Below are 12617 nucleotides of genomic sequence, written 5' to 3' on the forward strand. Positions count from 1 at the left end.
TAGCAGGCTTAGATTTGCAGGGATTCGGAGTGATAGAAAAGTAACTGATTAAATTAAACGATGGTGAGAGAACTGTATCACATTATTACATGATATTTAAAAACGTACATTCTTTACGACACTGAACAAATGGGGCATTCGGAATGCCCATTTTCCGGTGCACACAATCCCGAGCCTTAATGACAACGGATTACATCGAGCGGAAACTATGAAAGTGACGACGGCACCACTTCGGTTAACTTCGTAAAAGTTGGGCATGTGTGCGGGAAAATAGGCAGTACAAATCTGTCATAATCTACATAAATCACATCCGAGGAAAAACCACTCCAAAGAGGGAAGCTTGGGGGATTTCTCCCTGGAAGATTTCGACGTATGCATTCACCTTCAGTGTCTCATAGTTGTGAATTTTCTTACCAATTTGAAAAGACGACAACATCAGTGTCGGCATTGATGCTTCACTGCCGTACAACCAGTCTGTCTGCTTATATTTCAAACCTTAGAATCGAAAAAGGAGGAAAGATTGGGTGATGATGGCCTCTGTCAAGCATTCTGAGGTGTCTGCACCACCAAGCGCTCAGTTAGACAATCTGAAAAGAAACTGATAGCACGAAAGCCAGTGACATCGATCAGCTGCCATTTCTCTAGCACAGGCTTGGCTACAGGAACCTCATCATGGAAGGCGTACAACACTAACAACACCCAAACTCTTCGTCATACGTCGTCCACCTGGCGGTTAGCGCCATTCTGAAGGAGGCACGGAAAACAACACTCGTCTCGGTAGACGGTGTTTCTGCATGAGTTGAACATGACCGAGCCACAGAAGTTGAAGGTACTGGATATTTTTCGCGACTGAAGTACTTGCTGCACAACCAAATACCCGTTTTCTAATCATCTCGTTACTAATCCGTAGACACCACCCAGAACTAGAAATGCTTCTGAGGCATCGGTGGTCAAAAACCAAAACCATTTCATTAGCAGAATTAAGTAAGACGGAGCGGTCATGGTTATTATTCACTTGTAGGCTGGATTGGCAGCGATCCCAAAAATAGTGTTCTTCGGCGAGTAACGATAGATTCTGAGCGAATACAATATCGCGAGTATGAGAATAAAAAGGAATGTTATCAGCAAAACACAGCATTGTGAGAATTATGAACAGAGTGAGGAGGTGGACAGTCACGTTAAAGGGTTCACTTGGAAGTTATGGGCGACGGGGGTGTGCGGGTACGCAGTGCAAACATGCGCACAGGATAGATTGATTTCGGGAAATTGGTTTGCAGGCGTTCACCAATTACAATCAAGTCAGCCTTTTCAAAAATTGCGAGAAAAGCAGTGCGGGACCGGGTAAAACTGCTGTCGATGTCATCAAAATTTGCTTCGCTTTCTTCTGAATCCGGATTCGTCGGGTCGGTTGAAGTCACATTCTCTTTCACGACTATAATACCATTGCCTGAGAGCGCTTGGGCGCACCGTTGAAGGAAACCGACCAAGGCGACATCCGACAAGTGCCCCAGAACCCACTGAATCCAAACGAGATCATAACGTCCTCGGGGTGGAATAAAATCCTGTAAAAACAGAGTCGATCTACTATAGATGTCTTAACAGATAAAAATTATCAAACGGGTGAGAAGTATTCTTAAATAATGAGCAATTTTCTGAATCCGTTTGATGTTGCTCTACGACAAATTTACCCTTTCAACGTTTTTGCTCGAATCCTTAACGCACAATAAATTGCACATCGTGTGAAAGTTTGTAAGAGGTTCGCGCTCTTCAGACACTCAATTGGCAGCCGGTACAAAAACCAGCGAAGCTGTTATACGAAAAATACTGAATTATCTGACCTGAGGGCTTCGGTTTACTAATGTACCTCGATTTCTGTAATGCATTTCAGGTGGAATAGAATGACAAAGAAAGTAGAAGTAATAGAGCTTGGAAGAGGGAAGTCGCCGTAGCACCAGAAAGCTAATTTCATGAACTGATGCTTGAACTATCGTAGGCGTGTGAGATAGGATGACGTCAGTATACTGGACTCGTTCTACTGGAAAATGCGAAAGGACGCATCAAGGGATCCCGTTGAACTGAATAGCAGTTGCTGACAAAGGTTGGAAAAGCTACCGTTCCCCGAGAGGGTTTCTTTCCGCGAGTCTGATAAAGCAAGTGGTACTGAAATGCTGCCACCCGTTATCTCAGCTAAAGAATATGTGCGCACACAATTAACCGGATACTCAGAGTGGTATGTAAATGCCCCACTGTTCTGTTCCGAGACATACTAATCAATTGCCACTGGCGAGAGAACTGTCAGACAGAAAATTTCAACAAGCGTACTCACTTAAACAGGGCTAACACGATACGGGAAAATGTCACTCTGACAACTACAGAACATATGAGGGTGACCTGGATGATCTGCTTATTGGCAACACACGGACTCCAGAATACCGGAAGCAGACATCATTGGGTTCTTATATAGATGTGCCGCTGACCCCGAAGTATTTGATCGACAGAGGCGCTATAAGTGTTTATTTAAACTAATGACATGAATGCGAGTCACTGTGTAGATAGAGAGCATGGCAGCATCTCACTCGAAAACCACGAACCATTAGTTGGGCGTGCTGATGCTATTAAAGCGGCCTCCTATTCTACCTCTAGTCTTTCCCTCGGGTTTGAACCAGGTAGACGAGCACCCACGCGTCTCAACGCGATCCGCATGTGAGTGTCTAACCTACACAGGGGTTAATTGGCACACGACAGGCGAATCCCGAAACGGATGCCAACTCACCGTGATTGTCCTGAACAAATACAGTACTACCTTTCTAAAAGAGGGCAATGCGCTTTCAAAAAGAAAGTAAAATAGCCTGATCTAAACAGTTTTTGAACTACAACCGACATACTGTCGTCCAGTACAGATGTTTCCGAGACGACAGTAACCGTGGTCACCCGCGCTGAAAAGTAGTTTTGTAGAAACTAAGAGCTTGGATGCCAAGGTGAAATGACAATACCGCGGATCTATTAGAAAACTGCTGGTCTAGATACAGGTAATCCCATTACTAGCTGTGAACTAATAGAGACGGTGCACTCAAGAATAAAGCTTCCGAAGTGCGAAATTAGGCATCCATTTCGATAAACTGACACCTGAAGATGTCCATGAGTGCATAGAATGTGCAAAAGTGTTCAGGTACACGCGTTCAGCCAAGCAAACACGAACCGAACCGTTTGAAACCTAACTTTTGACTCAAACAGTCTTGGAACGTCACACCACAAAATTGTTTTGTGGCCGCAAATTTTTCCAAGATTTCCAGCCGCAGCAAGTACGACCCTTCACGATGAGAATTTATACGCCTAGTCCTAGAAAATACAAGCTTTGGATACGGTTTTACTGTTTCGATGCACTGATGTGCTTAAGGAGGGAGAAAGTTACGCGGCCCTTCACAGGTATAATAATCAAACAAGCGAAAGCATGTGATTTGAGCATTCTGAATTTTTCATTTATTCGTTCAGCAACAGTCGTCAAATTCATTCGACAAAGATGCTAGATTGCTGAAAGTTTGGAATCGATTGCCTACCAAACTCTTCTGAAACGATCTTAGTGTTTTTTCTGTGATCCGTTCGCTACGGCGATAAGATCCAGTTTTATTTTGTGCAAAGTAGTAGAACAGTTCTCTAATGTGACATTCGCCGGTTTGTCTGCCTCAGATGTAGAAAAAAATGATGATACAAAGCGTGTAACCTGATAAGAAGGCTTGTTTGGCCGGCTCCGAAGGTTCCCGTGGGACATACAAAAGCGGATAGGGAGAAACAGTGTGGCGGGTTCTCCTATACACAGAGGACCACATACCTGTAATCCAGTACAGAAGCGTTCACCGACGCGCGTAAAGTCCTCCGCACCGATATACGTCTCACTTTGGTCCAGAAATGCCTGAGTTAGCTCAGCCATATCCACAGAGTTGAATCGTGGTAATAAGAGCTGTTTGGTAACACGTCCGATTCCGCTACCACAATCCAAAGCGTATGCCGTTGTGTTAGGGCCGTAATCATCTAGAAATGCGTGCGAATCCTCAATATCCGGCACATTCAAGGATGAGTAACCACCAAGCATACCATCGATGGTGGGAGACACGTTGGCCCAATACTCTTTAGCCCTGGAGTAGAAGGTGGCCGGAGGATCTGTGGGACTGAATGGCGGTTCGGGTGTAACATCGCTGTTAGAAGAACGCGAGCTAGTACTTTTACGTTGACTTCTCCGGCGGGAAAAAGCAATATCCTTTACAGTGGAGGACCACGCCGCATTTTCAACCCCCGTCTGCGACGGACCTTCTTGATTGGAGGCAACCGAGGCTGAGGCCTAGAAACGGAAAGATAGCACTGGAAGTCTGATCACGTCCAGCACATGCAACATGCTCAAATAACAACAGGAAACGATATATTTCTACGCTGTCATCCAGCTGTTGGTAGTGTGGAGATTTGGGAATTTTAATGGAAACTTCATTGTGGAAGTGAAGCCAATCTATACCGAGAAGCCATTTCATCCTTATAAGGAATCATGAACAGTGCGCATTTCACAAGATCCCATAAAGGCCGTGGGTTAGGGTGTTATAACTTGCTGTACGGTAGTGCAACTCTGTATCGGTCCCTTGGCTTCTTGCTCTGCCCAATATGGTATATCAAAAGGCACGGTAGCAGTACACAGCCCTTAATGGAGACAAAGGAAGATTATTACAACTGTATTTATAGGGTAACCACAGTGTTCGACAAGGTCGTGCCAGAATCTCCGTGAGGGGGCGAGAAGCGTCCAGTCAAGGATGCTCGACCCGGATTGGCTGGCATTCTAACCAATCAGGGTATGCCCTCGCATGGTCCATGTCCTACACGTGACACACCCGTCCAAATGATGTGATGTTCGGTATTAGGGACAGCTGGTCTTCGAAGATAGGGATACCTCGGCACTGCTAATAATTACCTATAAAGATAGCTTAGATTGGCTTTACTTAGAACGAAATCTCGATTAAAATAAGAGATCTTGCACGCAACGACGGAGCGTACATGCCACATTTGAATAACAACGTTCGGGGGGTTCTTTTGGGTTTCGGTGCAAGGAAGGCGATCTTTCAGTTGCAACAGCAGGAGGCAGTATGAGTTTATTTGGCGCCAGAACCCAACCACAAATGGTTGAGCTCCGTAGAAAGCGCAAATTTTACTAGAGTCCAAGGAGGTTCGAATAACATGTGCGCCTGAAATGGGATTATGTAGAAAAAGCTGTCTAACCCAACCACCAACCCGAACGTGCTTGAGAAGTTAGATACTCATCACCCTTGAATTGACATAATATCACGTAATCTATAGGTAATCGTTTGTGTTCTGTGATCAAAGAAATCATCCAAGACTCATCGAAAGCCGGAAGTGGACCCTGAATGTAATGTGCTCTTCGAGGCTAGCGATGAAGACGATAGCTTTGATACAAGACCACCATTGGCCGCGTGACATGGCTATCTGGTAGGGTCACTAACTATTGATTTGTCTCGTCCCGGGGTTCCCAACACAGACATCAGTGACCGGAAGTTATTGGGATTACCGGGGGTCCACTCAGCTCACTGGTGATTTTAGTGCTTAAGTGCGCATCGAAATCTTTACACCCCTGAAAGTATATCGAAGAAGGTTCAAGGCAAGAAGTCTCGGNCTCGGCATTCGAAAGAAAGCCTATCCAACCAGGTATGATAATAAACCTGAGTTCAAATCCGAACGATTCTAGAAGCTGCAAAACACAGATGCCATCGAATCGCTTCAGAGTGTGCTTGGTGAGCAGGAGCCACACAGTGCACGGTCATGGAAATTGGGCGACACTAAACAACAATAAAAAAACAAGTATACTACGGAATGCTGTTTTATTTCGTTCTTAACCTTTGAGTTGACTCTGTAGCCACCCGGTCACCCTCACACTTGACTGTCCAGCTCACAGTCGCTCACTGGATCACGAGGCTTGTCTTTTTTCATACTCACAAACCACGTCACATTAAGCTGACTCATCGAACATAGATTGTCTGCACCGCCTAACGAGCGTAGCAACTACTCGTGCTGACACAATCACGTACGCGCAAACGGACCTACATATAGGGAAACCGAACACAGTCAGCACACACAGACTCGCGAGCGCGCAGGGAGTCAACCTCTCCACAAGTCCACGGACAATTATGAAACACGTGTAGCAGGCCACGCTGCGAAGAAAACACGTTCCCGCCGTCCGGACTTTCACCAAGGGACCCACATACGATAAGTTCCTATTTTGACTTGCTCCAATTTTCGCATTGTATTGCATACACCTGATTTGTATTACGGCCACCATCATCACCTGTGCACTAATAACTCTCACCGATTACGACTTCATGGTCACTTAACTAACTCGAGAAAACGCACGCTCTTATTCATAGAGCACAAGTCACATTCAGTTTGCCTCGGCTGTTGCCTAGGCAAACCGTCACCAAGTTGATGTGAGTTGTTGTTGTTACCAAGATTATCAGTGAATGATGTCAAGTGATATCCGCAGCGAATCTAATTTGGCTTTTTAAATGTTATCTTTTGTTCGCTAGAGAGCGGAAGCTATGCATTCGTCTAAATGGCACGCTTGAGAAAAATAAACAAGTATTCACTTTCCACGAGATAGCGTCATGCGAAATGGTAGAGATTAAGCGTGTTGGAAATGTGAAAGATATGGCCTAAACAGCTGAGAAGCAACAAACCTCAGTCTATGGCACACTGACAAGCACTCAATGTTGTTCTCAGTGAGAAAAAAAGAAGAACAACAACAATAGGACTTTATTCACCTGGAAGTGGTAAAATGCCATCCGAGACATACAAGGGAAGGGGTACGGAACAGACAGGGCAAGGGGATAATCAGATTCCCATCTAGGCTCGACGTTGTGTAAACGAAGGGCTGGCACCTGGAAGTATACAAATAAAAATGTTGCTTGACGATGGGAGATGGATAAACTGATTGTGTAGGACGAAGAAGCACAACTTTTTTTTATAACATTTACAGGAGTGAACAATTTCACTCCCTACAATAGAACGAGGTTGGATGCAGTTTTGGAGGATAGTTGGAGTCTGACGGACTGTCTTGACACCAATTGGGGGTTGTAGTAAGTGTACCCCTGGGAGAGGCACAAACTCCTTTAGTGTTCCGAGGAAAAAAGAATTACAGCAACGAATGACAATGCTTTAGCAGAGACAAATTGCTCGAATAAAAAAATACGCAACCAAGAAGTTCTTTCAGACGTTATTTTAAGAGGCTTAAGCCACAGTCATGGCGACAACTCAGCAGTTGATTGAGTCTACCTTGAGGAATATTGCAATGTACACAACAATCAACATTAGTATGGAAGCTACCATAACCATGGACAAGTTACCATGCAAAAGGCTCGCGCAAGTAGGTTCGAAAAACTTGGAGGCACTACACCAGACGGAGCGGAACATAGCGCTAGAATTCTATGCGTCCAGCTCATGGTACGACGTTCATATACAGCGATTTTCATAACCCATGGTTCTTCAAATAGCCCGACGGGCACCAACACGTCCAACATATCGAATACTTAAGTTCTGTTTGCCTCAGCACACAAGTGTGCGTCAAGCAGATAGTTTATCGGGGTTCAAATTTTAGAGCCTCCTGGTTTTTTGGATGACGAAGAGGAAAAAACGTGAAGAAATTCGGGAATAGACGGCCAGATGACATTTCTGGCATTAACATCTTAATAGTGACCAACACTCCACGAGAGTAGACCGAATTCCGGCCCTAGGGATGTAGCATTTTTGCCTGTTTTTGCGTTTTACTTCAAACGCAGTTGCGTTTGCTCTTACGGCATAATGGAGTTTGTGGTCATATTCTTTGTGACCCCCCATTTTCAATCTACACCAAGTAACTCATCTAAACTCTTCTACGGTGAATTGAAATCTTCCCGCACAAACGATGACTGAAACGCATTAGAGTCCGTAGGATTTCGCTCCGAACTAATCCCCAACTACCGGTATTCTTTACTCAACTACTCGAAGTTCATGGAGTTGGAGGTCGGTTCATCAGTGTGGTTTGCCTAGCTGAAAGCAAGAATCCTTCCCTCAGTTTGTTCCGACAATAGTCATCATTTTGTTTTGGTCAAAAGTGTATTTTGAATGCGTGGAGCGGCCCAAGGGACCTTACCCATTTGATTAATTAGATATTACACCTTGCTGTGCTTCACCTAAGCTAAAAAACACACCAATTTCAACAAAATGAGTTGGCGAGGGTGAAAGCCGATGAGTTCAGATGACTGCGTCACATTTATTCATAACACGTCTAGAAATTTTGCGTTGAATAAATCTCCCCATTTGGTCGTAAGCCGCTTGGCGGCATGCTGCCCTCATGAATCAATACAAAATGATAAAAAAGCGAGTGACTTCAACGTCCTTCTGAAAAACACAAAGGTTACACGAAGTATGGCCTACGAAATGCCACGACTCGTAGTAGCTGCTGGTCAAAAGAGGGTAAACACGATTTCAGAAAACCGCTTGCTTCCTTTCTCTATTGTTTCCTTATGACATACCCGATCGTGCAGTGGGAAGAAACCCGATCTCTCTGTCCTAGACACCATGCATTATCAATGGTTTGCAGCCTTGGAAAGATGTTTTTTTTACAGATAATTCCTTTCCCACCAAATAGCGCTTTCACTGAATGTTCAGGCATATGTCCAATAAAATAGTTCACAAAGTGCCCTCGATCACTCCGGAATTTCCTCGATGTCCTTATTGGAAAAAAATTCGGGTTTGAGCTCGAACTCAATAAACCCTACTTGTTGAGAATAACGTGCTCAAAAGAGGATAAATGATGAGGAAGATAGCCATATGACTGAAAAATGCAACTAATTTATTAATTACGGGCATACTTCTGATCGAATTTCACACAATTTTCACCCCAGCACTCAATACTGAAGTATCCTGATTCATGCAGTGCCCATGAAGGATATGACCAACCGCACAAACCCATCTCGTTGATGGACCCCACATGCTTCGATTAGAGTTGAAATTGGACTGTGAGCAGACTAGGCCATGGTCTTGATGCTACACCTAACAACCACATTTTGGTGTATTAGGCTATGGATATCGTTAACCGTGTGCATAGAGTGTCTCAACGGCAATTCGGATTCTTTGAGCACACTATTTCCCGACAAAATGATTGACCTGAGTCCTACTTCAAACCGGACGGTGTTTATAGATGGTAATCGGTTCACAAGTCAGCAAACCACGTTTGATCGTCCAAGTAATAGGGTAACCGAGAAATCCAGACCAAACGGGGTGTTTCCAATAAAACTTTTATGCAATACTGTGTGGTGGTGACCATAGGAAAGTTGCTAGCCTAGAAATGGGTAGCGAATGTCGTGTCAAATACTACACTGTCTTCTTTATGAAGACAGTGTGAAGTCAGTCCAATAATTAGCTCCAAGTGCACGGTGACTTACCGAAAGGCGAAGCTGGTGCAGCAGCAGGTGGCGGTGAACCCATTGCCAAGTTTCCAAACGATGGACTCTCTGACTTCGCTGCCAAGCTGTTGAACGATTAAGAGTCGTAAAGGAAACCGACGTTTATTGGTCTATTTGAATAGCCCAAACGATGCCGAGTAGAAAAACGGAGAATACACGTTAGGAGAATAAAGGTAGGTACTAGAGCTGAGATGCTGGAAGGTTGTCAAAGCCTAGGCGGTAGTCCTTCAAAATTCGAAGGGACTAATTCGGTTCACAGACCACTTGGTAAGTGGGCTCGCATACAGACATTTGAGCTGGACACCCTTTCAGTGCCCAGCTGCCATGCATTTGAATGAAGCACGAGGGCTGAAATACCGCCCGGTTCATTGTGTGAGGCTTCGCCCCATCATTCAGCTGTATTATCTTCAGTCATGAAGCTCTTCGAGGCCAAACTATTGGCTATGTCATGTCCATAAAAAGTTTACTAAACTGGCGTGTCGTGATAGTCAATTTGGTCCACTGTGATATCCACTATGAGAGTGATCAGCCTCTCTGAGAACCAAAACACGTCCCGTTTTCAACTCTTGAGGGTTTCCTGGAGGAGGAATTATGCACAAACCTTCAGCACCATACTGAACGGCGCTCATGAGCAGACTGAACAATGAATGTAGGTTTCACATGGTGCTAGTCAATTGTATGCTGTTGAACTCACAAATCTGCATCAACTTCTTTCACAGCAATAAATCAAGGTGCGCTAAATCAAGAGACAAAAACAGTCTTCGAAAACAGGGGAACAGGAACGTGAAATTTACGGGAATTAGATGAATGTAGAGTGAGATGTGACCAGATTTGTGTATCACCTTTATCCATACAGTACACCGGGCTAGCCCTCGACAAGTGAAAATACTAGGATGACGCGACCTGCTTTGAAGCAGACGTTTCGTTACGGTGGTAAAGTTCGATAGAAACACACAAAAGCTTCTCTTAGCCGAAAAAATATCCCTAACATCACAAGGGAGAGGGCATTTCGAACACGTCTAACTGAACGATGGATTAGCGAAGTCACGGCTTAGGAAGTAAGTTTACCCAGAACAGCATAGAATCATCGATGGTGTACGTTACCTCTTAAGCAGAAGTATAGAGGGAAAATGCAATTCCAGATATAACGAAGCTTATCAGCAGTACAGAGGAACACAAACCTATTGGAAGTCTTGCTAACAGTGCACACAACCAGAAAAAACAGTACATATAGATGTGCTTGTCTCCTTTATAGGGAAACCTGGATTCGTAAGTCAACGAATAACTCTTATCCAATGATCAACCAGTGACCCGTACTTAGACCTCATAGGAGAGTCCCGGGCTGCGAATAGAAACCTGCAGGCAGATGTCAACTCTTGACAGGTGCCCGATCGGTGCATGTGTTGCATTGAACGTTTGGTTAGAGTTACATGAAGTGCACTATAGTGAAGACCATTTACTCCGACAGTGTATTCCTCAAACCAGGTAAATATACTTTGGTCCCATTAGAGCGTGTGCCCTCGAGTATGTGATGAGATAGCCGAACAAGTATTGGTGGCGCGGACACTGCGGATATTTGTAAGGGGGTAAAAACTACTCATTGTCACCTTATCCTTCATTGTAACGGAGGGTCTTCTGGAAGTTAAGCATAATTCCCGTGTAAAAGATAAGTACCGATCTGATGATGATAACGACGCGTAATCAGTCTCTACCACACATCAAGGTTTTCTCCATTTATTATGGTCTTCGGCCCTCAAGGCAAAAACCGTCCCAAAATGAGGGATTGATTGGTGTGGGCAATGCGTCAAAAAGCCCATGATATAGGTGGGCCCTGACACACAGTAGGGACATAAGGAACGACATGAGTAAAGGAACAAAAAAGAGAATGTGTAACACCTGGGCTAGTTTCGCTTTCACATGACACCCGAGGCATACAGGAGCCCCTTAATGGGATAATTTCAGAATAATGCTGGAATAAGGAATGAAAACTACATCAAGCAAGTCCTGGAAATATGCCCAAATGTCAGTAGCTCAGACGGGTTTATTAGCTGTTGATACGGTGACGGTAGTCATCATCAGTATCATCAAAGACAACAAAATCAGTGTTGGCACTGATGCTTCAGTAGACCTGCTCGTTGAGCTTGGCAACTGGCTTGAAGATGTTTCCTCGTCAAGGGAGGAAACATTGTCATTGCGCCCACTGACTATGTATTCCCGCATGATGACGAAACGACTGCATGCTCATTGTAGAGCTCGGCGAACAGATCGACTGCCACCTAATCAATAGTCAAGTAAGACCTTAAGCTGATCTGGATGAAGCATCAAGAGCACCAGGTTAACAAAGTTTAAACACTCACGCAGCAAAAAGACCTCCACCAACCGTCGCAGCTGCTGCGGTATTCGCTCCAAACAACATGCCGGGAGGGTTTACAGATGATGGGCTGATGACAGCGGTTGCACCAAAAAGACCCGCGGAACCAAACGCGGTTGCGCCACCAAGGACAGTTTGACCGGAGGAGCCAAAGGCAGATTGTCCAAACACCGGGCGAGCTCCAAATGCACCCGCGGAGGGCGATGATGACGGACTGAGCTGAACACTGCCAAATAAACCACTACCGGTTGTGGGGCCGAACAAACTGGAACCTGTCGTTGTAGCCGTAGTTGGAGACGTAGCTACACAGAAAGCAGGAGCCCCAAACGAACCGCTCCCGGACTGCGGAGTTGCGGTGCCGAACAAACCATCTGTTCGTGAGTGGTTTGTGATGGAATACATTTAGGGATCGTCTATAGATACACCATAAGGTGACACAGTAAAGAGGCGAAAACCTGTTTTATGGACCCCTAAAACAAGTAGTGAGGCCGTACAGTAATGTTGTCATCGAGAAAGCACCTTAAACTTGAACGGGAGATCATGGGCAGAGATCGGTTCGATTAAGACTAACAGCTCACTCGGAGAAGCAGATAGTCAACGGCTGTCAGGATTAGACATCCAAATATAAAATGGTCATTGGTTTTTTCTGGAGTGCTTAACATAATCACTTTAGTTTCACACCACAAAAGACCGTTCCCGAGAGTTCCTTCCAATTAAATTTGCGCTAGGTTGTTTTATTGAAAAGGCCTGTATGT

At 44.8% G+C, this 12617-nt stretch overlaps 1 protein-coding gene across 1 annotated transcript in view; it reads right to left on the reverse strand.

Annotated features, from left to right (window-relative positions):
* Positions 1-1002: 1002 nt before the first annotated feature.
* The window catches only part of T265_11837 (hypothetical protein), a gene marked incomplete at both ends in the record, with an annotated part of 52966 nt that continues 41351 nt past the window's right edge, over positions 1003-12617 (reverse strand). The window contains 5 exons of the mRNA XM_009178621.1: positions 1003-1562; positions 3830-4336; positions 6077-6234; positions 9471-9556; positions 11849-12233. Of these exons, the coding sequence (XP_009176885.1) occupies positions 1188-1562; positions 3830-4336; positions 6077-6234; positions 9471-9556; positions 11849-12233 (1511 nt within the window). The remainder of the gene's footprint in view (positions 1563-3829; positions 4337-6076; positions 6235-9470; positions 9557-11848; positions 12234-12617) is intronic.

Source organism: Opisthorchis viverrini (assembly GCF_000715545.1).
Source record: "Opisthorchis viverrini unplaced genomic scaffold opera_v5_613, whole genome shotgun sequence".
Classification (NCBI taxonomy): domain Eukaryota; kingdom Metazoa; phylum Platyhelminthes; class Trematoda; order Opisthorchiida; family Opisthorchiidae; genus Opisthorchis; species Opisthorchis viverrini.